The sequence below is a fragment of the Panthera onca genome, chromosome B4 (genome assembly GCF_046562875.1).
Source record: "Panthera onca isolate mPanOnc1 chromosome B4, mPanOnc1 haplotype 2, whole genome shotgun sequence".
In the NCBI taxonomy this organism is placed as follows: Eukaryota; Metazoa; Chordata; class Mammalia; order Carnivora; family Felidae; genus Panthera; species Panthera onca.
In genome coordinates, this window is record NC_138345.1 from 120,317,924 (window position 1) to 120,345,601 (window position 27,678).

General features: G+C 35.6%; 1 protein-coding gene across 1 annotated transcript; it reads left to right on the top strand.

Annotated features, from left to right (window-relative positions):
- Positions 1 to 502: 502 nt before the first annotated feature.
- On the top strand, positions 503 to 27,408 carry ACTR6 (actin related protein 6). Its single transcript, XM_060656652.3, has 11 exons — positions 503 to 635; positions 2,237 to 2,354; positions 2,832 to 2,900; positions 4,531 to 4,654; positions 6,081 to 6,216; positions 6,308 to 6,364; positions 13,914 to 14,012; positions 14,107 to 14,185; positions 20,953 to 21,124; positions 23,000 to 23,138; positions 26,703 to 27,408. The coding sequence occupies exons 1-11, from the start codon at positions 568 to 570 to the stop codon at positions 26,830 to 26,832; spliced, it is 1,191 nt and encodes a 396-aa protein (XP_060512635.1). The 5' UTR covers positions 503 to 567; the 3' UTR covers positions 26,833 to 27,408.
- The last annotated feature ends 270 nt before the right edge of the window (positions 27,409 to 27,678 follow it).

Genomic DNA, 27,678 nt, shown 5'->3' on the forward strand with positions numbered 1-27,678 from the left:
GTTATGAAGAACAGGTACGCAAGGAAAGAGTCTGATTGAATGGAAAAGCAAGACGGTCGAGGGAACAAATATTTGTAATTTAAGGGTGGTTGGACCCCACAGTCGAATGGGCAGTGGCGGGAAATGAAGCTGAAGAGACTTCATGTCCAATTCCATATTGCTTATGGTTTTGCACTTTAGGAAAGGTCACTGAACAATACTATTGTTAACACACACACAGGGAGAGAGAGAGGCACAAAGCTACAGGTTTGCTACAGGGATTAGAAGAAACTTGTAGGGACGAGTCAATCTGCGAAGTAGAGGACAAACATGCAAAGGGCGAAAAAGCACTTAGCCGTTTCCATTCTTGTTGGATCTCGCCCCGACCTAAAAGGGCTAGTCTTAGAAGCACTGCAGGACTCAAGGACCCGCCGAGAGACTGTGCAGTCTCTGACTTCCGGCGTCCTCAGTTGCTAAGGGAGACCGGAAGCGCGCTTACGCTCTGCCCATGCAAACCATAGAGTACCGGAAAAAGAGTGAACGGAAGTGTCAGAAGGGGAAAACGAGTGCAGTTTGGTTCACGTTAAGATGACAACCTTAGTGCTGGATAACGGAGCCTATAATGCCAAAATCGGTTACAGCCATGAAAATGTGTCGTAAGTGTTCTCTCGCTCCTTAGGACAAGACAGACCCTTAATGGTTTCACATGCTACGCTTCATTTTGGGATCACAGTAAATTGCAAATGCCCCTACGTGGCCCTAACCTGAGCCAGAGGGATGCTGTGTTTGGAGTTGGGAGACTGGGATGCTTTGAACTGGGATTTTGGCGTTAATTTAGGCTACGCGGCCCCGGAAGTGGGACATGTGTTTCCTTTCATAACAGGAAATAGCTCAGGAAAATAGGCTTCTAGAGAAGCGGTTCCTGAAGGAGGGGTGCATACACAAAATTCATGAACCCTCAGAAATCGTGGACATTTGTGTGTATGCATATTCTTGAGGACGCAGTTATGGCTTTTATCGGATTCTCGATGGGTTCTGTGACCCCCAAAAAGTTTAAAAACAATGGCCTTAATAATTGGAAACATTGAAGGCTTTGTGCCTAAGTCCTTCGTAGTGCTCAATGGCTGACCTGGTTGATAGAGTCGATTTAACAGAATTACTACAATGGCAATCAAAATATTTATGTTATATATGTAGAATATATCATGTTTACAGAGGATTTTCCCCCCTTTCTCCTTTCCTTTCTTTTTTAAAGAGGACAATCAGACCGCATAGGAATGTAAATTGATAACAGTCGTCTGGAAAATGTTTTGCAATGTGTATGATTGTTTTTACCCTTTGACACAGCAATTCTGTTATCAGTTACCTAAGGAATAAATAGGAAGCGTTTGATAAGAGTAAATACAGCATGCTCTATATTTTAGACATTGTGTATGTAGTTAAAAAAAAGCAAGCAAGCTAAATAATTAAGAATAGAAAATTGACTACAATTGTAATACAACCATAAGATTGACTACAATGCAGTTTAAAAAAATCATGTCCTCAAAGAATATATAAACATATAGAAAAGTGACAGCATAGTATTGTCCCAATACTATTGGGACATAGAATTGTCCCAAATCCCTCTCTCTCTCTGTTCCCCTCTTTCTCCACATACATGTGTACACCTGTGTATGGTTGATAGGACTCTAGTTTGTCTTCCTAACAAGATTGTAAGCTTATGGTGGGCAGCAACCATATTTAAAACTACTTCCTACTTCTGTACCTTATAACATCTTGCTAATTGAAAATCTTTGACTTCCTAGTGACTTAATTTCAATAGCTAGAACTTTGAACCTGTAAATCTTTTACCTGAGTGGTATTAAGATTTCCACGTTAAAGCCAGAATGACTTTACTTGAGCCCTGACTGTCATCTATGTGGTGGCAGGATCAGCACCCACTTAGAAGAATTTTCTTTCTTTCTTTCTTTCTTTCTTTCTTTCTTTCTTTCTTTCTTTCTCTCTTTCTCTCTTTCTCTCTTTCTCTCTTTCTTTTCTTTCTTCCTAGAAGAGTTTCTTAAAGGGTACTCGAGAAAGATAAAGGGTCCAGTGTAGAATGTGGTATGTATTAGAACTTTAAAAAAATTTTTTTAAATTATTTGAAGACAGAATGAGAAACACTGTGGATATTTTTTTTGCGTGCAGTGGGGTGGTTAAGTAATTGCATTTTTAGGAAGTATTCAGAGAATAATTATATTATTTGTTTCTTTGTTAATAGGGTAATTCCTAACTGTCAGTTCAGGTCAAAAACGGCACGTCTTAAAACTTTTACCGCCAACCAGATAGATGAAATAAAGGACCCTTCTGGACTCTTTTATATTCTTCCTTTTCAGAAGGTAATTCAATTATATGTCATTTCTAGCAATCTAAACCTAAATTTAAAAACAATTTTTAAATGTATAATTAAGATTTAGTATGTATGGAAATATTCTTAGATCTCAGAAAAGTTATTCAAAATTTATATAAGGTCTTATTATCCAAAAATTGAAATTAACTTGTCTTGTTAGCAATAAATGACCATGGCTTAGTTGCTGATTGTGGGTACTGAATTTTACTTGTTTATGTTAAAGTTAAATGAGATGAACACATTAAAAGTAAGAATGGAGTGGCATCTCCATATACTGATATGTCTTTTGAATCTTTGATGTTTGCTTATTGTTAATTTGTAAATTTTAGAATATTTAAAAGGAGAAAAACATGCCATTATAATTGGTTTGGAGGTAACCATAAAGAGAAATTAATGGTTTATAATATATTAATGTCATCTTTAAATGTTCAAATATTTGTGATAATTTATACAAGAATTTTTTTAGGGCTACTTGGTGAATTGGGATGTTCAAAGACAAGTTTGGGATTACCTTTTTGGAAAAGAAATGTATCAGGTAACAAATTGGAGTATGTATTCAAATTTCTATTTCCATGTCTTATTCAAATGAAAAGTTACAGCATCAAAGATTTATTAACTACTGTTAATAAAAGAACCAATAAGATAGGATATAAAGCTAGTTCACTCATTAATATGACATAAATAAATCTTATTGTACATGTTCATTGTATATAACAATCATATTTTTAACTTTTAAGATTATGCATACTGTGACAATATACATGTATCTGAAAAGTAATACATGCTTGAGATTATTTATGCTAAAATCTACAGGGGGAGAGTGCATGGTATGAAGGTGAATAGAGTCAGAGTTTTTACTGAATAGTCCTGTGCTGAAGTTCCTCATACTGGCTCATGAGAACCAATTACGTGCATCTCTTCCTAACTGTGTTCAGTGTTTGGTGACTTCAGGATAGCTTGAAATCGGTCTTTGTGGCCATATTTATAACTGTGGTAAGCTCTACAAATCAGGGCGCTTTTTTTTTTTTTTTCTGGAAATCTGGTTATTGAACATTTACCAGCACACACTATAAGATGGGGTGAAGGGGGTGAGATTGCAAATGTATGGACACTATTTCATACGCATTGTCAAGCCATGGAAGAGAAGACTTCTGTGGTGAGTAATACATTTGGGGAGGATGATCAGATTTCTGAATTAGGAAAATATCTGGTGATAATTATGCTAGCAGTACGGAAGACAGATCAGAAGGAGAAAAGAATGGAGGCAGAAAGGGCACTGGGAAGGCAGTGGCATGATTTCAGGTGAAAGATAAGGCAGTATGAATAGAGAGGAAAGGTCAAGCACTAATTCTAGACAGTAAGTCAAGGATTGGAGTTGAAGAGAATTGAGGTGCCTAGCTTTAACTTTTAAACATATTTCTAGTATATATTTAAGTCACTTCATATACTGTTACTAGCTTTGATTTTTTAAAAATAAAATAAGTGCAAGCGAATAGAATTTCCATTTTGAAGTGGAATTGGAGGTTAAGAGATGGTCTGTGAAACTCAAGATTAAAATTTCACTTCACATGTCTACTATTAGATCAATTCACTATCTCATTTTTATTTTCACAGTAAAATATTTTTGTCCACATATCTGAACTGTGAATATTATGTGAGAATTTTGTGCTTTTAATATCTATAGTGTAACTTTAGGAATAGTGAGTGAATATTCAGTTTTTAATGCTTCTGAAGAGTGTGGTAGAGAATTATCTAAACATTAAATATCCTAAAGCTTCTGGTCTTTTAACTTTGAAAACAAAATAACATCTCTAATGCTTGTAATTATACTGTTCATTACTTTTACATAATGATCTTCAAGCAATTTGACAGTTCCATTTTATTAATGCTACCATTAAGAGAGTTAAAATTAAATAATAAAGTGCATGAATTTTGCGACCAAATTTTCTGGGTTCAAACCCTAGCTATGTCCCTAACTAGTTCCATGAAGCTTGGTAACTTATTCAACTCTTCTGTACCTCAGATTGCCCTCTGATTAAATGGAGATAGTAATAAGACTTGTTTTCTATGATTATTTTGAGGATTTAATACATTTGTTTATATATGTAAAACAAGTATTTATAACTACAAAGTTATAAAACTTGTGGGATTTTTTTCTCTCATAGGTTGATTTTTTAGATACCAATATTATTATCACAGAACCATATTTTAACTTCACTTCAATTCAAGAATCAATGAATGAAATCCTATTTGAAGAATATCAGTTCCAAGCAGTCTTAAGAGTAAATGGTGAGTTAAAATTTTGATTGCAATTAAGTTACAGAAATATGGAATGAATAAAGAGGAACATTCAAAATCCAAGAATACTGGGTGACATTCTTTTAGATTTGGAGGAAATAAAATATGGGATTTAAAAATTAGATGGACTCTTATAGATTATCTAGTCAGACTTATTTTACTTCATCTTTTTACTAGTACAATATTTTCTCCCCAGTGAAGTTACTAGCAACATATTTAAAAAAAAAAATTTTTTTTTAATGTTTATTTATTTTTGACAGAGAGAGAGAGACAGAGCATGAGCGGGGGAGGGGCAGAGAGAGAAGGAGACAGAATTCGAAGCAGGCTCCAGGTTCTGAGCTGTCAGCACAGAACCCAACGTGGGGCTTGAACTCACAGACTGTGAGATCATGACCTGAGCCGAAGTTGGATGCTCACCCGACTGAGCCACCCAGGAGCCCCGCAACATTTTTTTTTAAGTTTATTTATTTTGAGAGAGAAAGAGTGTGCACGCATGTGAGCAGGGGAGGGGCAGAGAGAGAGGAATAGAGAATCCCAAACAGGCTCAGCGCTGACAGCCCTGATGTGGGGCTCGATCCCACAAACCTTGAGATTATGACCTGAGCCAAAATCAAGAGTCAGAGCCTTAACTGACTGAGCCAGGCAGGCTCCCCAACATGTATATATTTTTTAAGTAATCTCTATGCCCAATGTGGGGTTCAGACTCACAACCCCTAGGTTAGGCGTTCCATGCTCTACTGAGTAAGCCAGCTAGGGATTCCACTAGCCACATATTTTTAATTTCTAAAAGATTATTGTTTCTGTGGTAGTTATCTCTTCTGTCACTGATGTGTTTGTTATTATTATCATTCATTGAAATAATGTTAATAGCTTACTTAGCCTGACAATATGAGGAAAAACAATCTGAAAATACCATCTAGAAGTAAGTTTGTTAAAAGCTAGAATTACATTACAGGAGTGTACAATGAAAGTATTGAAATATTTAACTTGCAGGTGTTGAGTCTGTATGAGCAATACTATACTACAATGGTTAAGAGCACAATCTTTAAAAATTTTTTTAATGTTTACTTTTGAGAGAGAGAGAGCACACACACACACACACACAAGGGAGGCGGGGGTGGGGCAGAGAGAGATGGAGACACAGAATCCAAAGCAGACTTCAGGCTCTGAGCTGGCATCACAGTGCCTGATGCAGGGCTTGAGCTTATGAACTGTGATATCATGACCTGAGCCGAAGGCAGATGCTTAACCGACTGAGCCACCCAGGTGCCCCATGTGGATATTGTTTTAAACTAGCATATAGAAATAAAAGAAAGTTTTTGTTTTTGTGCTTGCCTTAATTTGTTACCTTTCTTTATTGCTTTAAATTAATTATACTTTTATTTAATGCAGTTTTTTTTTATCTTTTTTTTAATAGCTGGTGCTCTCAGTGCACATAGGTATTTTCGAGATAATCCTTCCGAATTATGCTGTATCATTGTAGATAGTGGATATTCCTTTACACATATTGTTCCTTACTGTAGAAGTAAAAAGAAAAAAGAAGCAATTATTCGGTGAGTTGTACTTAATTTTCATGTCTTTCATAGGATAAAACTGAATGAAAGGTGTGATAAACTGAACCAAATTTGCATTCTCCCTTTTTAGGATAAATGTGGGAGGAAAACTCCTAACCAATCATCTAAAGGAGATTATATCTTACAGGTAATACTTAGCTTGAGTCCTTGGGTGGGTTGGCTGCTGGTGATGAACTTTTTAAAGTAATTTAAAATTATTTTTAAAAACATAATAAAGTAATTCTTTAACCATTAGTTGTAACTTCAGGTAACAATTGTATACTATTGCTTTAAAAACTGTATCATATAATATAAATACAAATGATGTTCAACTTGAAAAGCTTTCTAGTAGGGTGCCTGGCTGGCTCAGTCGATGAAGCATACAACTCTTGATCTCTAGGTTGGGAGTTCAAGCTCCACATTGGATGTAGAGCTCACTAAAAAAAAAAAAAAAAAAAAAGAAAGAAAGAAAGAAAGAAAGAAAAGAAAGAAAAGCTTTCTAGCATATAAAATGCTAATGTCTACCAAAGTTTGGGTATCTCCAAACTCTAGGGAGTTTAATATGTTTATAATATTTTAAAATTATAAATGTTATAAAAACTATAAATGTTATACATTATAAAACAAATTAAAAATGCATTTAAGGGAATAAGAGTTTCAAAGGAAAATAAATCTCTACCTCCCCTTTCTGTCTCTCATGTACGTTCCATTCCACACAAAGTATCATCTTTAAACTGTATTTTTTATATTTTTAGTCTCTATGAGCCTTAATAATATATTGCTATTTCTGTTTGTGGATTAACCAGTATTAGTTGACTGCCCATCGTTAAAAGATGAGGAATTAGTGTACTTAGCCACATCCAACTCTTCTCCTGCTCCTAAATTTTATTTATGCTATTATTTTAAATTTTATTTTGTTTAAAAATGTAAGTGGGATTTTTTTGTTTTGTTTTGTAAGTAGGATTCTTAAATCTCAATTTCTTGCTACATTAACTTTGGCTTGTCTGACACTGTCACTTTCTCTCAGTTCCCCTCTATGTCATATGAGAAAATAAGTGAATCTGCATTTCCTTCCACCTTTCCTCCCACATTTTCCTTCTTTATTCTGTCAGATGTACCATTAGTTTTTTAAACAATTTTTTTTTATTTAAAAACATTTTTTTTTAAGTTTATTTATTTTTGACAGAGACAGAGTGCGAGCATCAGCTGGGGAGGGGCAGAGAGAGAGAGAGAGAGGGGGAGATACAGAATCCGAAGCAGGCTCCAGGCTCCAAGCTGTCAGCACAGAGCCTGACGTGGGGCTCGAACTCACACACGAACTGTGAGATCATGACCTGGACCAAAGTCAGACGCTTAACCGACTGAGCCACCCAGGCGCCCCAGTTTTTTAAACAATTTTATTGAGAGATAATTCACATCCCATACAGTTCACCCATTTAAAGGGTACATTTTCAATGGGTTGTAGTGCATTAGGACATTTTTAGAATGTTTTCATTACCCCCAAAAGAAACCCACTCCCCTTAGCCATCCCTTGTGGCTCTAGTACATTTGTTTTTGTTTTTTAAATTTTTTTAAATGTTTATTTATCTTTGAGAGACAGAGCACAAGCAGGGAGGGGCAGAGAGAGAGGGAGACACAGAATCTGAAGCAGGCTCCAGTCTCCAAGCTGCCAGCACAGAGCCCATCGTGTGGCCCAAACCCACTCAACCTGCGAGACCATGACCTGAGCTGAAGTCGGGGGCTCAACCGACTGAGCCACCCAGGCGCCCCTCTAGTACATTTGTAAAAAATTTTTTATTTTTAAATAATTACAGACCCAGGAAGTTGTAGAATAGCACATTGAGCTCTGTGTACTCTTAGTAACATCTTATATAACTATTACGATATAAAAATGATGACATTGACACTGGTATAATATTGTTACCCAGACTACAGGTAATGTTAGGTGTTCAACATTTTTTACATGCATTCATGTGTATGTATTTCCATGCAACTTTATCCCATGTATAGATTCACGTAAACACCACCACAGTCAAGATACAGAACTATTCCATCGCTCCGAAGGAACTCCTTTGTGCTGCTAATCCTTTATATTTGCTTTCCCACCGTGTCCCTCTCCCCTGGCAATCTCTAATTTGTTTTCCATTTCTGTGGTTTTGTTGTTTCAAGAAACAGAATCCTATAGTATGTAACCTTCATAGAGTCACTTTTTTCATTAAACATAATACTATACCACTTCTTCTTAATTACTGAGATAACATTTACATATTACTTTTTACTATAGTTAACTCTTCTTGCCTTGCTTATATATTAATTCTAAAAGTGGAAGGCTCATAAGTAGCATTTACAGTGTTAAGATTATGTGAATATTATTCACTGTAGAACCAAACAGAATTGGGCTCAGTTTCAAAAGGTTTGGATATTTAGTTCCTCTATCCCATCAGATTAGAAGCAGCAAATTGGAAAGGCAGAGAAAGTTCAGGCAGATGAAGATGTTAATCAAAACCCAGACAGTCTGAGTCCAGAGCCTGTGCACTTAATCATTTCTCCATGCTGAGTGGAAAAAATTCATATATTTTAAAAAGGAAGGCTGTTGAAGTTTAGCTTGAAAAGAACAAGGTGGCAAAAATACTTAGAAACAGTTATGAGCCTCAGTGGCTCAGTTGGTTGAGCGTCGGACTTCAGCTCAGGTCATGATCTCACAGTTTGTGGGTTCAAGCCCCACGTAGGGCTCTGTGCTTACAGCTCAAAGCCTGGAGCCTGCTTCGGATTCTGTGTCTCCTTCTCTCTGCCCCTTCCCTGCTTGCACTCTGTCTCTCAAAAATAGATACATGTTAAAAAAAGTAAAAAATAAAGTTATGAGAAACAATAATGGTGAAAGGAGACTTTCTCTAGTAGATGATAAAGCATTTTAGAATTGTAATAATTAAAGTGATACTTGAATGAGAATTAAATGATAGACCAGTGAGACCAAACAGTTAATTCTGAATCAAACATGTGTTAAAAAAAAAAAAAAAAGTAAGGTATACTAAAGAAAGCATCAGGGGGGCGCCTGGGTGGCTCAGTCGATTAAGCGGCCGACTTCGGCTCAGGTCATGATCTCACAGTCCGTGAGTTCGAGCCCCGCGTCGGGCTCTGTGCTGACAGCTCAGAGCCTGGAACCTGTTTCGGATTCTGTGTCTCTCTGTCTCTGACCCTCCCCCGTTAATGCTCTGTCTCTCACTGTCTCAGAAATAAATAAACGTTAAAAAAAATTAAAAAAAAAAAAAAAAGAAAAAAAAAGAAAGCATCAGAAACCATTGAAGAGGAGATTGATTAAGAAAGGATACAGGGAAAGTTGGCTGTTTGGAGAAAAATTTTCCTTTGCTTCGTATTCTAAAGTTCAAATGGATTCAAGACTTAAATATAAAAATAAAACCACAATAAGAAAATATTTAATTAAAAGAGTAAAGTTTACAAGCCTGGAATGTATAATCCAATGAATTTTTAAAAACAATATACCCAGGTAACCAGAACACAGTTCAAGGAGAATATTACCAGCATTCTCATCCCTCTTTGTCCTCTTCTAGTCTGGAAAACCACTAATTTCAAGCATTTGTAAAGAAAACAAATACAAACATAAACCTGAGAAATTTGGAATAAATGTGACACCAAATTGTTATCTTTAATATATTAAGGGCTCTTATTGATCCATAAAAAAAGCATTACCTTGGTATGAAATGGTTACTAGATGATTCTCAGAAAACAAATGTTCAGTAGCACAGTTAATCATTAGAGTTATATACAGTCACAATATATAAATGGATAATTCTCAGACATAAAAAAAATGTTAAACATCTGTAGTAACTACAGATTTAGTTAAAATATTTATTGAGCATTTATTTAGGAGGTTGGGATATATGGGTTAACAATAAGAGTTCCTCTGTTTCTTTTTGAAAAAAAATTTTTAATGTTTATTTTTGAGAGAGAGGGACAGAGTATGAGCAGGGGAGGGTCAGAGAGAGAGGGAGACACAGAATCTGAAGCAGACTCCAGGCTCTGAGCTGTCAGTACAAGCCCAATGCAGGGCTCGAACTCGTGAACTGTAAGATCACAACCTGAGCTGAAGTCAGATGCTTAACCGACTGAGCCACCCAGGCACCCCCAGTGTTCCTCTTTTTCATGGTACTTCCTAGTAGAGCTGCTGATCAGAGCATAACTTGAAATATCTTTTCTGGTAAACAGTTTGGCAATATACCAAGATACTAACAGTATTTCAAATTCTGTGTTCTAGAGTGTGAATAAATAATGAGATAATCCGAGATATAGATTAAAATACCTGTAGTGCTTCGATTTTGAGGTATACTTTTTCCACATCTCTAGTTGGGACAGATCTTCCAGCTGTTGATACCTTAGAATTATCATAGTTTAATTACCATCTTTTCTTTTCATTGGTGCAATAGTGAGTCTTAAGGTAAAACGTGGTGTATATGAAGGTAACAAAAAGCAAAAGGAAGCAATATTAATGTTTTTTACTTATTAAGTATAAGGATTATGCTAAATACTTATGTATAATTAGAATCATTTACTTCTCACAGATGTGTTGTCGGTGATCTTATTATCATGACCCCTTTAGAGTTGAAGAGATTGAGTCCCAGAGAGGTCAAGTAGCTTGGTTGCTAAGTTGTGATTCAACCAAAGTGTCTGGGGTACCTGGCTGGCTCAGTCAGTAGAGCATGCAACTTTTGATCTTGGGGTCATGAGTTCAAGCCCCAAGTTGGCCATAGAGCCTATTTAAAAAAAACAACAACAAAACCAAAGTCCATGTTTATACACACACAAGTATCTTTCTTCTCTGACCTAAACTTCCAACACTAGGAATGCTAATAAGTACATATTCATAGATCACTCTAATAAATATCATGGTACCATAAATAACCATATTTTTAAAGAATGATAGCATAAGAAAATGTGAGATGATGTTTAGTCTAAAAAAGTAAATGTAGTATATATGTGTAGAGAAAAATATTCAAAGGAAATAACTTCACATTTTTGTTCTTTCTTTTGCATTTTTTTAATTGAAGCATAGTTCACACGTTACATTGATTTCAGGTGTACAACATAGTAATTTGACAACTCTATGTTGTCTTACTATAAGTGTAACTACCATCTGTCACCGCTACCGTTGACTATATTCTCTATGCTGTACCTTTCATGTCTGTGACTTATTCCATAACTGGAAGCCTGTACCTCCTACACCTCTTCACCTATTTTGCCCATCCCCCCACCTTCTCCCCTTTGGCAACTACCAGTTCTCTGTATTAACAGGTCAGTTTTTGCTTTGTTTGTTTTTTTCTTTAGATTCCACAAAGAAGTGAAATCATGTATGATTTGTCTTTATCTGACTTATTTCATTTAGCATAAAATCATCTAAGTTTATCCATGTTGTCACAAATGGCAAGATCTCATTCTTTTTTATGACAGCTTAGTATTTCAGTGTGTGGGTGTGGGTGTACATCACATTTTCTTTATCCATTTATCAATTGGCACTAAAGTTGCTACCATATTTTGTCTATTATAAATAATGCTTCAAAAAAAGGGGTACATATATTTTTTCAAATTAGTCTTTTTGTTTTCTTTGGGTAAATTAGTGGATCATATGATATTTCTGTTTTTAACTGTAAAAAAAAAAAAGGTTTATTTTTGAGAGCGAGAGAGAGTGAGGGAGGGACGGAGAAAGAGGGAGACAGAGGATCCAAAGTGGGCTCTGGGCTGACAGCAGAGAGCCTAATGTGGGGCTCGAACTCACAAACTGAGATCATGACCTGAACCCAAGCCAGACACTTAACCAACTGAGCCAACCAGGTACCCCTCTATTCTTAATTTTTTGAGGACTCCATGCTATTTTCCACAGTGGCTGTACAAATTTACATTCCCACCAATAGCGCTTGAGAGTTTTTCTTTTTCTATATTGTTGCAAACACCTGTTATTTTTTGTCTTTTTGATACTAGCCATTTTGACAGGTGTGAGGTGATATCTCACTGTGGTTTTGATTTGCATCTCCCTGATGAGAGTGATGTTGAGTGTCTTTTCATGTGTCTCGTGGCCTCTGCATGTTGTCTTTGGTAAAATGTCTATCCAGGTCCTCTTCCCATTTTTAATCAGATTATTTGTTTGTTTCTTTGTTTGTTTTGGTGTTGAGTTATAAAATATCTTTATATATTTTGGATATTAACCCCTTATCAGATATATCATTTCAGATATATCATTTATAAATATCTTCTCCCATTCAGTAGGTTGTCTTTTCATTTTGTTAATGGTTCCTTTCACTGTGTGAAAGATTTTTATATTGGTGTACTCCCAATAGTTTTTGTTTCGCTTGTTTCCTTGGCCTGAGGAGACATATCTAGAAAAATGTTGCTGAAGCCAGTGTCCAAAATATTACTGCTTGTTTTCTTTAAGGAGTTTTATGGTTTCAGATCTCACATTTAGGTCTTTAATAATCTATTTTGAGTTTGTTTTTGTGTATAGAGTAAGAAAGTCGCCCAGGTTCATTCTTTTGCATGTATCTCTCCAGTGTTCCCAACACCAAATGAAGAGACTATCTTTTCCCCACTATATATCCTTGCTTCCTTTTAAACATGGGTTTATTTCTGGGCTCGATGTTCTTCCATTGATCTATGTGGCTGTTTTTCTGCCAGTACCTTGCTGTTGTTATTACTATAACTTTGTAGTTTATCTTGTTGCATATCTTGAAGTCTGGGATTATGATACCGCCCCAGCTTTGTTCTTTTTCAAGATTGCTTTGGCTTTTTGGTGTCTTTTGTTGTTCCATACAAATTTTAGGATTATTTGTCCTACTTCTCTGAAAGATACTTTGGTATTTTGATAGAGATTACATTGAATTTGTAGATTGCTTTGGGTAGTGTGGGCATTTTAATAACATTTATTGTTCTAAGCCATGAGCATGGAATATCTTTCCATTTGTTTGTGTTGTCTTCAGTTTTGGTTTTTAAGGCATCTTTGTTTTCTTCATTAAGCCTGTGTTTTCTTGGATTCACTCATCAGATGTTTATTAGGCATCTACTATGTGCCAGGTACTGTGTGCTAATCCACAATACTGCTATAATCAGAAAAGAAAGTGCAAAGAGTTAAGTCATTTTAGCAAGATTCTATTCAGAATGGTTAGAGGAAAAGGTTTGCTCTCTAATTGGATAAGCCTTACCATACTTAAAGCCTTCATTTTCAATTTCTTTGTGCAAACTGGACTGATATGTGCCCTCAGAGGGGTAATGTGGAGATTATATACAATTGAAGTATAATTATTCCATAAAGTTGAAAATATCTTACACATTCAGAAATTTAATATTAAAAAATCAATTACCCAAAGATTTAATTCCAGAAAAAAATATTTTATTTTTCTATAAAAAAAATTTTTTTAATCTTTATTTATTTTTGAGAGAGAGAGAGCATAACCAGGGGAGGCTCAGAGAAAGAGGGAGACACAGAATCCAAAGCCGTCTCCAGGCTCCAAGCTGTTGCACAAAGTCTGATGCATGGCTCAAACTCACAAACCGAGAATTTGAGACCTGAGCTGAAGTTGGACGCTTAACCAACTGAGCCACCCAGGCGTCCCAGAAAAAATATTTTAAATGGTAATTATAAATTAGACTTACATTTTTCCATTTCAAATTTTACTGTTTTTATTTCCATTTAGGCAGCTACATGTTATGGATGAAACGCATGTGATTAATCAAGTGAAAGAAGATGTATGCTATGTGTCTCAGGATTTTTATAGAGATATGGATATTGCAAAGTATGTATAATAGTAATCTAAGAATCAGAAAGTTGATTCTTGGGTAATTTTATACATAGTTAATTATTTCACATATCTCTATTTCGTTTTCCAGGTTGAAAGGAGAAGAAAATACAGTAATGATAGACTATGTTTTGCCTGACTTCAGTACAATTAAAAAGGGCTTTTGTAAGGTAATTTAAAAAATCCTCAATGACATTTCTTGAAGTGACCACCTCAGGCAGATTTGAAAAAAATCTAGTTGGGTTTGGTAGAGTCTTACAGAGTTGTTGATAACTGCTTTCCTGGTGGCCTTTTCTCCAGGCACAAGTGTATAAGTGATTAATAAATATCTCATTAAAGTTATTTAGAAAAAGGACTATCAGCTGAATGATAGCACAAGGGACAAATCTGGAGATCACCTATATTATGGTTAACCCTTTTCTATTTTCTTAAGAATTAGTTTAAGTCCAGTTAGAGCTTGGTTGTTTTCCAGTTGTGAAAATTATTGACATAGCAGACATGACTGAATTTTACTTGTTTGGTCTGATATGATCAGATTGTAGTGGAAAAGGGCAAAATCCAGTGCACTTTCAAAGTGTTGAGCAGCAGTTTATCTTGGATGTCAAAATAATTTCTCCTTATCTTTGATCTGTTCAGGTAAACTATCAGTTCTATGTTTGGGTAAATGTGAAGTTTGCCCTTTTAGCTGGCTTGATCAAGGAGGACTGTTGGGAAGTTAAAAATCTTTGGTCAGAAATGTAAGCATATTTCTACAAGGAAACATTTATGGTATCATTCACTGCAGTATACTTTAAAAGAGTGAAAGATAGGGAAAAGCCCAAATATCTGCTAATGGAGGAGAATAAATAAATTTTGACATGTTCATAAAATAAGCAATAGTGAAAATGAAATAGAGCTACATGATAATCATGGATAAATCTCACAAACATGTTTCTGTCTAAAACACGATGTCTTTAAGCAAGTTTTAGGAGGATATATATAGTTTCAGGCTGTGTGGAATAATAATTTATCTTATTTAAGAATATATAAGTATTGGGGTGCCTGGGTGGCTCAGTCAGTTGAGTGTTCAACTTTGGCTCAGGTCATGATCTCACGACTGGTGGGTTTCTAGCCCCGCATCTGGCTCTGTGCTGACAACTCAGAGCCTGGAGTTTGCTTTGGATTCTGTGTCTCCCTCTCTCTCTGCCCCTCCCCTACTCATGCTCTGTCTTTCTGTCTCTCTCAAAAATGAATAAACATTAAAAAAAAAAGAATACATAAGTGTGAATTAAAAGTATAAAACTGTGAATGATAACACCAAATTAAAAAGGGGAGTGATAAAAAAAAAAATTAAAAGACAGGGGGTGGGGGAGGGCGGATCCTGGGTGGCTCAGTCGGTTAAGCCTCTGACTCTTGGTTTTGGCTCAGGTCATGACCTGCAGTTCTTGAGTTTGAGCCCCACATTGGGCTCTGCGCTGACAATGCATAACCTGCTTAGGGTCTCCTCTCTTCCCCTCCCCTGCTCGTTCTGTCTCTCTATAAATAAATAAACTTAAAAAAAATTAGAAAAAAAGGAGGGAGTGATAATGTATAAAGTTGTATCAAACTAATTCATGAATACATGGGTTTTATACTTCTTTTAATTATTTATACTTTTTCATATGCCTAAAATTAAGTATATATAATATATATATATATATATATATATATTTTTTTTTTTTTTTTTTTTTTTTTTACCATACTATTGAAGTGAAATACAAGTCAGAATTCTGAGAAGGCTACCCAAAGCCTCATAAAATTGAAGTCATCCTGTAATGTTCTTAGAAACCGATCCTTGTGGAAGGTTGTAGGTTGGCTTTTAGAAGTGGGTGTTGGAACAAATTATGAGATCAAGTTGCTTGTTCGTGAACTGGAAGCCCAAGTTGTACTTTATTTACGAGACAATGAAAACTGAAAATATATAGACAACACCATCTTCATATATTATTACTCATTAAAATACTCCAGTTATATAAAGCACCTTATGGATAATTTAAAGCACTTTGTAGAATTAATGGTAGTAAAGTCATCTATATTTCTGCAGGGATGGACCCTGAGTAAAGACTCAGTGATTCCCAATTTCTCCAAACCTGACTGATTGTTGGAATCACCCAGGGCACTTGAAAAATAATCTATATCCATGTTCTTAGTTCCTGTCCCTAGAAATGCTTAGTGCTTAAGTTTGATAACTTAATCTTACAAAAATCTCTTCCAGATAATTGTACCATCAACTAAGTCTATAAATTTTTTTCTTTTTTTAAATGTATTCTCTCCTGCCCTGCGAATGACACTCTATCAGTTTACTAGACATTATCTGCTAAATGCCACCGATTTTCTCCTTGCCAGATTTTAAGCCCTGTTTACTCAAACCTGCATCTTATATAGTTAGCCAATAGAGATGTTATTCCTTGAATTGACCATTGTTTTACTCATTGTCTTTGGAGAAAAAAGGCAGAAGGTACATAATATTGTTTGCAGCTCTTTTTTTTTGTTAAGTTTATTTATTTTGAGAGAGAGAGAGTGAGCACAGGGGAGGGACAGAGGGAGAAGGAGAGAGAGAGAATCCCAAGCAGGCTCTGCACTGTCAGCAAGGAGTCTGATGTGGGGCTCGAACTCAGGAACCATGAGATCATGACCTGAGCGAAAATCAAGAGTCAGATGCTTAACTGACTGAGCCACCCAGGCATCCCTGCAGCTCTTTTATTGGCCTTTGGTTTTGTGAACAATATCTGGTCATAGGCTAAGCTTAATTAACTCAGTATAGACTCCTTTTTAACTTGTGGACTTTAATATCAATTGAGTAGACAGAGTCAGTTGGCCTCAACTTGTGCTAGATGATAGAATGTTACATTGAATTTTTACTTCAAAAATAATGGTTTAATCTTTACTTTGTCAATGTTAAAATTTGTAATTTATTCACAATATAGTTGACCCTTGAACAGCTGACAACCCCCTGCCCCATGCAGTTGAAATCTGCATATACCTTGACCCGTCCCCTTTCCCCCAAAAAACTTAACTACTACTAGCCTACTGATGACTAGAAGCCTTACTGATAACATAAAGTTGATTAACACATATTTTGTATGCTGTATGCATTATATACTACATTCTTATAATAAAGTAAGCTAGAAAAAAGAAAAAGTTATTAAGAAAATCATAAAGAAGAGAAAATACATTTACAGTAATGTACTGTAAAAAAAAATCTGCATATAAGTGAACCCATGCAGTTCAAGCTGATGTTCAGAGGTGACCTGTACATGTTAAATCATGTGCATATTTGGAAAAAAAGACCTAAAAATAACAAAATACAAACAAAAAAATTATGTATATGTATCTCTTAATAATTTTAAGATTTATTTATTATTTTTTTTAACCACTAGGCACTCCAATAATTTTAAGATTTAGAAACAGTTTTATTTCGTATGTGTTAGAATTAATTCTAAAGTGTATTGAGTTTAGTACTTGGTTAACTTCATTGTTGCCTGATATGTAACAACTTTGATGAGAGCTGATATGTGTTTGTATTTTTTAACTTTTTATTTATTTGCTTTTATATCTGTTTATGAAATTAGAAAAATAATAACTAAATGAAATGAAAAAATTATAATTATTTGAGAGCCCTTATACTCAGAGTATCGTTAAAACTATTCAAGAATATATTTAGGGGTGCTGGGGTGGCTCAGTCTGTTTAATGTCTGACTCCTGACTTAAGCTCAGGTCATGATCCCAGCGTTGTGTGATCGAGCCCCACACCTGGCTCCACACTGGGCATTGAGCCTGCTTGGGATTCCCTGTCTCTCTGCCCCTCTGCCTGCTCGTGCTCTCATGCTTTTTCTCTCTACAAGGAAAAAAAAAAAAAAGAGGGGTGCCTGGGTGGCTCAGTCGGTTGAGCATCCGACTTCGGCCCAGGTCATGATCTCGCGGTTTGTGAGTTTGAGCCCTGCATCGGGCTCTGGGCTGACAGCTCAGAGCCTGGAGCCTGTTTCAGATTTTGTGTCCCCCTCTCTCTCTGCCCCACTCCTGCTTGTGCTGTATCTCTCTTTCAAAAATGAATCAACATAAAAATTTTTTTTTAAATAAAAAATAAAATAAAGAAAAAAATAAAGAAAAAAAGAGTATTTTTGAGTGCTTGGAAAAAGGTACAACCTCCATTTTCTAGTACTTAATGATAGTAACAATAACAGTAATAGGCTCTGTGATATTTTTACTGATTACAACTGATACAAATTGCAATTTTCTTATCAGAAAGAGGATGCCTAATAAAGTAAAATGGACTTAAGTTGAGAAAATCAGGTTCATAATGATTATGGTAACACCTTGTGCAGAGCCATTGTAATTTAAACTGATCATTTCTTTTACAATATCGGAACAAAATTTATGAGACTGTGTGGTAATCATGGCCTACATTGACTAAAATAGCAACTCTTCTAAATTCCTTCATTTGTCTATGTCCTAAAAAGTCTTTTTGGAGTTGTACTCTTAAAACAGAAACTACTTGTAGTTCCAGATTACGTATTAATGATTAATGGCTTTAGAGCCAACAGTCAACAAGGCTATCTAGTTCTGGCTCTTTCCCCTAGTTTAGATATTTGCTCCTGGGATAGTCACATGATCCTCTTTTGTAAAATCTTGGTAATGGACTACATAATCTCTAATGTTTTGTCACTTAAATTTCTCCCAAGTTTACATCCGTTCCAGATTATTTTGAGTGTTGAAAAAATGAGTTATATCCTTTAAACCCAAGCCAGTATCACTTTTAAGTGAATTTATAAGTTAATAAATTTATAGGAAATATTTTTTATTTCTGCCTGACAAGGAAGAATACTATGAAGGAATAACACTTTTTTCTTTTGCTACTGTAATAGTAGTTTATTGGGTTAAAAGTGGTTTGCAGTTTTCCTTGTTCTACCTAGAGTATTATGAAAATTACGTAATTTTGGATATTCTTATTTAAGAATAATGTTTTGAGCTTGGAATTTCCAATGATAGAATTTAGAATTATATCCAGGTTAAGAGAGGCAATGTAGTGGAAGGAATATATTGTATGTACTGATTATATTAAAGGATGTATAATGTTCTTTAAATACATTAGTCTTTAGTAATTTTTTTAATGTTTATTTAGTTTTGAGAAAGAAAGAGACAGAGCACAAGTAGGGGAAGGACAGAAAGTGAGGGAGATACAGAATCCGTAGCAGGCTCCAGGCTCTGAGCTGTCAGCACAGCGCCTGTTGCGGGGCTCATACTCATGAACCAGGAGGTCATGACCCGAGCCAAAGTCAGATGCTTAACCAACTGAGCCACCCAGGTCCCCTAGTCTTTAGTAATTATTAATATTTTCATATATTTGAGGTATTTTATACTTATATAAAGGATTGGGTTATACTCTGTTCCAGGAGGAAAATTGCATATATAATTGCAAATGAATGTCTATAACTGAATCTAGAAGAACTGATGATACTAAAAAAAAAATTTTTTTTAATGTTTATTTTTTGAGAGAGAGGGAGAGAAAGAGAAGGAGAGGGGCAGAGAGAGAGGAGACACAGAATCTGAAGCAGGCTCTGGGCTCCGAGCTGTCAACAGGGCTCAAACTCATGAACTGTGAAATCATGACCTGAGCCAAAATCATATGCTTAACCAACTGTGCCACCCAGGTGCCCAAGCTGATGATTCTTAGTAAAATTGGAAAGGACCATTATTTTAATGGTATAGAATGTGGTAGAAGATTATTTAAAAAAAAAAAAAGATTATTTTTTTCTAGTCTCTTCAGGAACACATCTCAGCAGTAAATAACAAGAAAATTTCATTGATAAAGTCCATGGATTTCAAAACTTATTTTTGAAGATTGAATAAATAAATTTAAATATTTAATTTTTTTTATACAAGGGAAAGGAGAAATCCTACTGAACAGAGCCACAAGGTCCAATAAACATGTGAAATAGGAGAGTAGAGGCTCCTTGCTGGCTCAGTTGGTAGAACATACAACTCGATCTCAGGGTCCTGAGTTCAAATGTCATGTTGAGCATAGAGCTTACTTAAAAATAAAATAAATAAATAAATAAATAAATAAATAAATAAATAAATAAATAAATATAAGAGAGTCAAGGTAGGTAGTGATAGAAACATAAGACAGTAAATGGTTTAAAAAATTTTTTTAAGTGTTTATTTATTTTTGAGAGAGAGAGAGAGAACAAGTGGGGGAGGAGCAGAGAAAGAGGGAGACACAGAATCTGAAGCAGGTTCTAGGCTCTGAGCTGTCAGCACAGAGCCTGACATGGGGCTCGAACCCATGAACCATGAGATCACGGCCTGAGCTGAAGTCGGACTCCCAACCTACTGAGCCACCCAGACGCTCCAGAAAATGTTTTTTCAAATGTTTATTTATTTTGACAGAAACAGCATGAGTGAGAGAGCGGCAGAGAAAGAGGGAGAGAGAGAATCCCAAGCAGGCTCCATGCCATTAGTGCAGAGACTGATGCGGAGCTTGATCCCGTTAACCATGAGATCATGACCTGAGCCAAAATCAAGAGTCCAACACTCAACTGACTGAGCCACCCAGGCACCTCTAGACTTAGTAAATGTTTTTTAGAGTATCTTCTTTGTTCTCTAGAAACTGAAATTGGTCTATTATTATAGGTAGGATATAAGGTCCCCTCTCCTCTTTTCTCCTTTTCTTTCTTTCTGTTTTAAAATGTGTGGAATAATTTAGCCAGATCATCTTTTGGGGAACAGCTACAGTAGAGTCAGCAATTATTTCTTCGTGTAGATTAGGCAACGGAGAAGGCCACATTTTTCTAACTTTTGAGAATCCTGAAACTTCCGAGAATATGATTAATATGTTAAAATAGCATGTTACTAAATGTTATTAGTCATATGAACTAGAAAATGTAGCTTAAACTTTTTTATCTTATTTTTCTTTAAGCCAAGGGAAGAGATGGTGTTAAGTGGAAAATATAAATCTGGGGAACAAATTCTTCGTCTGGCCAATGAGAGATTTGCTGTTCCAGAAATACTCTTTAATCCTTCTGATATAGGCATTCAAGAAATGGGTATTCCAGAAGCTATTGTCTATTCAATTCAGAACTTACCTGAAGGTACATGAATAATTAAAGTATTGAGACGTAATGATATTTCTAAAAAAATCGTAAGCTCTGTGAGCCATAGAGAAATCATCTGAGCTTTCTAAGTAATTTTGGGCAAATGCAAAGTCTGTTTTATTTGCATAGATTTCCAAATTCCATAGTGCACTTGAATAATTCTTACTTTATTGGTCCTAGATTAGAAATTTGATACAGGGAATGTTATTATGGTCTATTTAAACTTGAAGAAATTAGGGGTGCCTCAGTGGCTCAGTTGGTTAAGCGACCGACTTTGGCTCAGGTCATGATCTCACAGTCCGTGGGTCTGAGCCCTGCATCAGGTTCCATGCTGACAGCTCAGAGCCTGGAGCCTGCTTTAGATTCTGCATCTCCTTTGCTCTCTGTCCCTCCCCCACTTGCACTCTGTCTCTCTCTCTCAAAAGTAAATAAACATTAAAAAAAAAACTTTGAAGAAATTAATCTCTCCATGACTATTAAGTTGCCATGTCCATTTTAGAAAGTTTTAATTTAACTCATATTTATTTACAGAGAATCAAAATTTATAATTTAACAAAGCTATAGTTTCTAGCTATTGATGGGATTGGATTCTTCTAGTTTTATTTGGAATAATATACAGGAAGTTAACTTTTTTTAGTGTTTATTTATTAGAGAGAGAGTGGGGGCGGAGGCAGAGAGAGAGGTAGTGAGAGAATCCCAAGAAAGCTCCACGCTGTCAGTGCAGAGCACAACATGGGACTCGAACTCACGAGCTGTGAGATAATAACCTGAGCTGAAATCAAGAGTCAGATGCTTAACCTACTGAGCCACCCAGGCATCCCTACAGGAAGTTAACTTTAATGAAGCTGAAGTATGGTGCTTTTCAGTGATGTGTGAGTTCTCCTGAAGCAAGCTTCACCTACATAATTTTCTAGAGTTTTAGAGAGTACTTTTATATCTTCCACGTGTCTTCCTAGATTGGAACAAATCTAGCACTTGCAATGTCCTTTCCTCCCATTTAAAAAAAAAAAAGAGAGAGAAGAAAATCACATAATGCTATCACCTTAGTATAATTATTTCACAACTGTTTCTGTGTTGTCTCATTAATTTCACATTTTATACAAGGTTGCAGTTATTGGTATACAGCATTTTATACCATACTGCTTTAATGTCATGAGGCTCAGTGTCAATATAAGGGAACTCTGCCCCTGTTTTGTGAACAGAAGCTTTGGGTATGGTGGCTGGTATTTATTAATTGACTCCTCATAGATTTCCCCAGGATGCTTAGTAGACTTTTAATACCAGCTAACAATGTGGCACTTAATGTTTGCCAGTATGTAACTTTAATGAGTGTAGAACAAAAGATGCTTTATTATTATGGATTATGGGTATTTTTCACTATCAAATGTAAATGATTATGTCTGTCTCAATGAGATAACATGGAAATTTGGGCTTCCAAGTTAAAATGTCTTGAAGGCCCTCCATGTTAGCCTTACACTAGCTTACAATCTCAACCTATGGAAAGACCTCCTCCATTTTAGGGAAGAAGTATAATTATCAACTGTCTGCTTCTAGAATGTTACCCATTTATGTGTAGCTTATATGTGTATGTAACAAGTAGTTAGTAGTTCAACTCCTTCACCTTAGCCTTTCTTTTAAAGATCTGTGAGGTCATATTTCATTCTGTTTGTTGTGTCAATTTCTGTAAATTTTAACCTCATTATGAAATCTTATAAATAATTCTTATGGTTATTAAAAAAGTGTATAGTTTCCAAACCAGTTACTATAACTGATGGCTTTTACTTAAACCCTCATATTCGTCTTTCCAGAAAGGTAAGTAAACAGATTTTCTGATGCCTTTTTTTCTTCTTCTATTCCCCCCCCCTCTTAAAGAAATGCAGCCGCATTTTTTTAAGAACATTGTTTTGACAGGAGGAAATTCCCTTTTCCCGGGATTTAGAGATCGGGTTTACTCAGAAGTTCGATGTCTCACTCCAACAGATTATGATGTTTCAGTTGTGCTGCCTGAAAAGTAAGTGTTGGCTGATAGATAAAACATGGAAGTCATTTTGTAGGTAAAATGGTCAATAGGCAGACTTGAGTTTAAGCCTGGTTCTGGCAGGTTTATTTCACTTTTGGAATCCTCATTTTCCCTCAGTTACTAAGGGAAAATGAATTAATAAACCTGATATTTCAGTGGACTAAATGAATTAATAAACCTGATATTGAATTAATAAACCTGATATTTCAGTGGACTAAATGGGATGAAGTATGTAAAGTGCCAGCCATAATGGTTGGTACATAATGGGTGCTCAATTAATATAAGATAGTATCCATATAGTAAATCAATCCTCATTCCTAAGAGATTTTTACCGGCAAAGCAATCAGGTTATAATCTGATTTTTTTTATCTAAGATGTGTCATTTCTTGACAGTTTCTATCAAGAATAATAGAAATGTAAGAACTAACCATGAAGATAAATTATGTCAATTTGTAAGTTGTTTTGGAATGTTTTAAGACAATTGTTAAAAATGGTTTCCCCTGCTATCCAAAAGTAGAACATTCCTTTGAAACCTTTGTAAGTCAAATGGTCTAAAATGAAGAAGCAATTACTATTAACTTATATAGAAAAATTTTGAGCATTTGCAGACCCAAAGAATAATTTCTCTTAGGCTTTTTGATACCTTAGGACACATCTTGCTAACAGATATGCAAAATAAATGGAGGTAACGCATAGATGCTCACGGATGCAGTTCACAGCTATAGCAGCTCAATGCTGAGATGCCGTGTGTAGCTCCTGGGGAGAAGCTTAGCGGTGCCATTCTTGCTGCTTAGGTGTGTGCCGCCTCTGTAATGGCTCGCTGCAAAATGAATGCTGAATGCTGTTTTGCTTTTTGCCTTTATTTGGAAAAGCAAAAATCCTTTTCAGTTAGCAAAAAGAGGTACTAATGTAGTCTCTTGTAAAAGTGAAGTGGCGTAATGCAAACTTTTGAAAAATGGGATACCTGTATTTTAGTAAACTTTTATGTTTAAGTAGCCTTTTTTTTCTTTTTTTAAAGTTTATTTTGAGATAGAGCATGCAGGAGGGGCAGAGAGAGAGGAAGAGAGAAAGAATCCCAGGCAGGCTCTGTACTGTCAGCACATGGTCAGTGTGGAGCCCAATGAAGGGTTGGAACTCACATACTGGGAAGTCATGACCTGAGCTGAAATCAGAAGTTGGAGACTTAACCGACTGGAGTCACCGACATGCCACAGTGGTCATTTTTTTTTTTTTTTTTTGATTCAGAAATCTTTTATATCTACCCACTATCCCGTTTTATGAGAAAAACAGGTATCATTACACTTTTGTGAAAAAAAAAAATAAGGTATAATTTTAGAACCTTAAGAAAGCTTATAGGGGTGCCTGAGTGACACCAGTTGAGCATCCGGCTTCAGCTCAGTTCATGATATTGTGGTTCGTGAGTTTGAGCCCCACATCAGGCTCTCTGCTGTGGCTGTCTGCAGAGGCCACTTTGGATCCTCTGTCCCCCTTTTTCTCTGCCCTTTCCTCACTCTATCTCTTTATCTCAAAAATAAAAAACATTAGGGGTGCCTGGGTGGCTCAGTTGGTTAAGCGGCCGACTTCGGCTCAGGTCATGATCTCACGGTCTGTGAGTTTGAGCCCCGCGTCGGGCTCTGTGCTGACAGCTCAGAGCCTGGAGCCTGTTTCGGATTCTGTGTCTCCCTCTCTCTGACCCTCCCCCATTCATGCTCTGTCTCTTTCTGTCTCAAAAATAAACATTAAAAAAAAAAATTTAAAAAAAAAAACATTAAAAAAAAGGCTTATAAGTCCTCCTGTTCAACGTTTTTACTTTGTAAATAAAGAAATAAGGGCTCGTGATTTGGCAGAGCCTTTACAATAAGTTAATAGCAGTGGCCAGGCTAAAACCTAGTTCTCTTTATCTTGAGTCAGGAGCAAATACATGTCTCTTACCAAATATATGTCTAAATAACGCCCCCTCCCCACTGTCCCAGTCTTAAGTGGCAGAGTTAGAAATAAGACCCCATATACCTGGCTCTTAATTAAAAAAAAGTTTTTTTAATGTTTATTTTTTGAGAGACAGATAGAGACAGAGTGTGAGCAGGGGAGGGGCAGAAAGAGAGGGAGCCACAGAATCAGAAGCGGGCTCCAGGCTCTGAGCTGTCAGCACAGAGCCTGACACAGGGCTCAAACTCATGAACTGTGAGATTATGACCTGAGCCGAAGTTGGATACTTAGCCAACTGAGCCACCCAGGCTTAATTTTAGAGTCTTGTTTTAAAGGAAAATAGAATTTTTCTAAATCAATAGCAGTTACTAGAAGGCCCTTGTCTGCTCACTTAATTTATCGCTATCAGATTAAAGAGTAAACAATTGCTGGATATTGTAATGATTATCAGCATAATGTCCATATACTTTGCATACTGGATTTTCATCCTGTTTATTTATTTTATTATTATTTTTTCCACCATGTCTCTTTATTTCCCACACTTTTATTTTGTTTTGTTTTGTTTGCCCCACATGTTTTTCATCCTGCATTTTAAATGGAAGTCATCACACATTACATGCCAAGGGATCCACAGAAAGAGTTTTCATTCTTTTATTCATCAAGTCTTTATTGCATATCTGTTTTACATATACATATATAAATGTTACATGTATGGAATACAATAAGGAAAACATTTATTAGCTTTTCACCATTTTTCAGATTTTAAACTGAATTGGGAGAGAGGAACATTAGAAACAGAATTGAGTCATAACATAAGGTATATAACCTTGGTTAGAAATAAAACCAAACTGGATGTTTTATTTATTTATTTATTTATTTATTTAAATTTTTTTAAATGTTTATTCATTTTTGACAGACAGAGAGAGACCGAGAACAAGTGGGAGGGAGGGTGGAGGAGATTGGGCAGAGAGAGGGAGACACAGAATCCGAAGCAGGCTCTAGGCTCTGAGCTGTCAGCACAGAGCCTGACGCGGGGCTTGAACTCACAAACCAAACTGGATGTTTTATGTGTCCCAATTTTACTTAATGTCTTTGTCCTACCATGTAGCTGTGTATCATGTGCTGTGTTTCCTAAATGTTTCATTTATTAGAAGAAAGCATAGCAGCAAAAGCACTGAAAGCACTGAAAACCTCTCTGAGCCTCATTTTCCAAATCTGTAAAATGTTATAATATGTTGTTTCATGGGTTGCTGTGCAAATTAGTGAGGTGACATATCTTTGCCACATACAGAATTTAGATTCAGTTATGACAGTGTTTTTCAAACTTTTATGCATTTTTGATCTTTTGCTTATAATCTTGTTTTTTCAGAAGTAGAGAGGGTCCATAAATTCAGGGTACAAGTTAAAAAAAAAAAAAAAAGAAAGAAACCACTTAGTTGTACTAGTGACCAAGGTTCTTTTCTTTAATAGTTTGCCTTATTCCTATGAAGCGTATGCTTTATTTTTACACTTTGTTTTCTGTTAAATCAGGTTGGGTAGAGATTGCCACGTTTTAGCTACTAATGAATGTTTTCTGCATTTCAGTTCTGTAAAATCATCTGGGTTCATTTATTTTAACTTTATTTTTAGCCCTATTACTTATGCCTGGGAAGGTGGAAAATTGATATCAGAGAATGATGATTTTGAAGATATGGTAGTAACAAGAGAAGATTATGAAGAAAATGGACATAGCGTCTGTGAAGAGAAATTTGATATTTAAGAAACATTCTGAATTAAAGTTTTGAATGGCTGTGATCGAAAGGTTTAATTTCAGTGTTCTTTTTAAAGTAGGTTAAGGATCTGTGTTACCTTTCATCCTAAGATTAGATCTTAAACTTATGTGAATACTTTGATCCTCAGCTAATTTTCAAAGGTTGCTTAGCTAAGTTATTACAGTAAACTGTATCTCAGCTCATATTTTCATTTAAGAGTTAGACTACCATAACAGTGCTTACACTATTCCTGAGACTAGGTTATCTTTCATTAGAAGAGTAAATGCATTTTGAATTTAATTCTTTATAGCCGAGAGCGCAAACATAACTGTCTCACTGGTCAGTTTTCCTTGGAAAGCTGTTTTGTGTTACTATGAATAGGGAGGGATTGGCTAAAATGTTTTCTGGCTGATATGATTTCTCTTTTAGAACTAAGTAGTTTATATAAAAATTGCCATTTTTATTCACACATACTAAAGTTGGGAAGACTAATCTTATTTGTGTTTAACATTTGGTTTTTATTTAGAATAAATTGGAAAGGGTGGAAACTAAAGCCAATGTATTAAAGTGTTTTTTGATCAGTATTATGTTGGCAGAAATGTATTATTTCACTCACAAAAATGCTGTACCATTTTTAGGATGAAAAGAAATTTGAAGTTAACTTAGGGTTGGTCAAAAACTCTTGAGACAAATGTTAGTGAGTGTTTTGTTTTAAAAACTTTATATAGAGGCACACTTACACACAAAAAACCTCTTGTATAATCCACAGTAAGCATATTAAGGTGTTAAAAGCTACAGATTTCCAATTTAAGGAAACAGGTGGCAATGACATTAATGAATGGATCAGGTAGGCT

Coding starts and splice junctions, on each gene's coding strand:
- ACTR6 (XM_060656652.3), top strand. CDS start 568: ATGACAACCTTAGTGCTGGATAACGGAGCCTATAATGCCAAAATCGGT. Junction 636..2,236: donor TACAGCCATGAAAATGTGTC/GTAAGTGTTCTC, acceptor CTTTGTTAATAG/GGTAATTCCTAACTGTCAGT. Junction 2,355..2,831: donor ATATTCTTCCTTTTCAGAAG/GTAATTCAATTA, acceptor GAATTTTTTTAG/GGCTACTTGGTGAATTGGGA.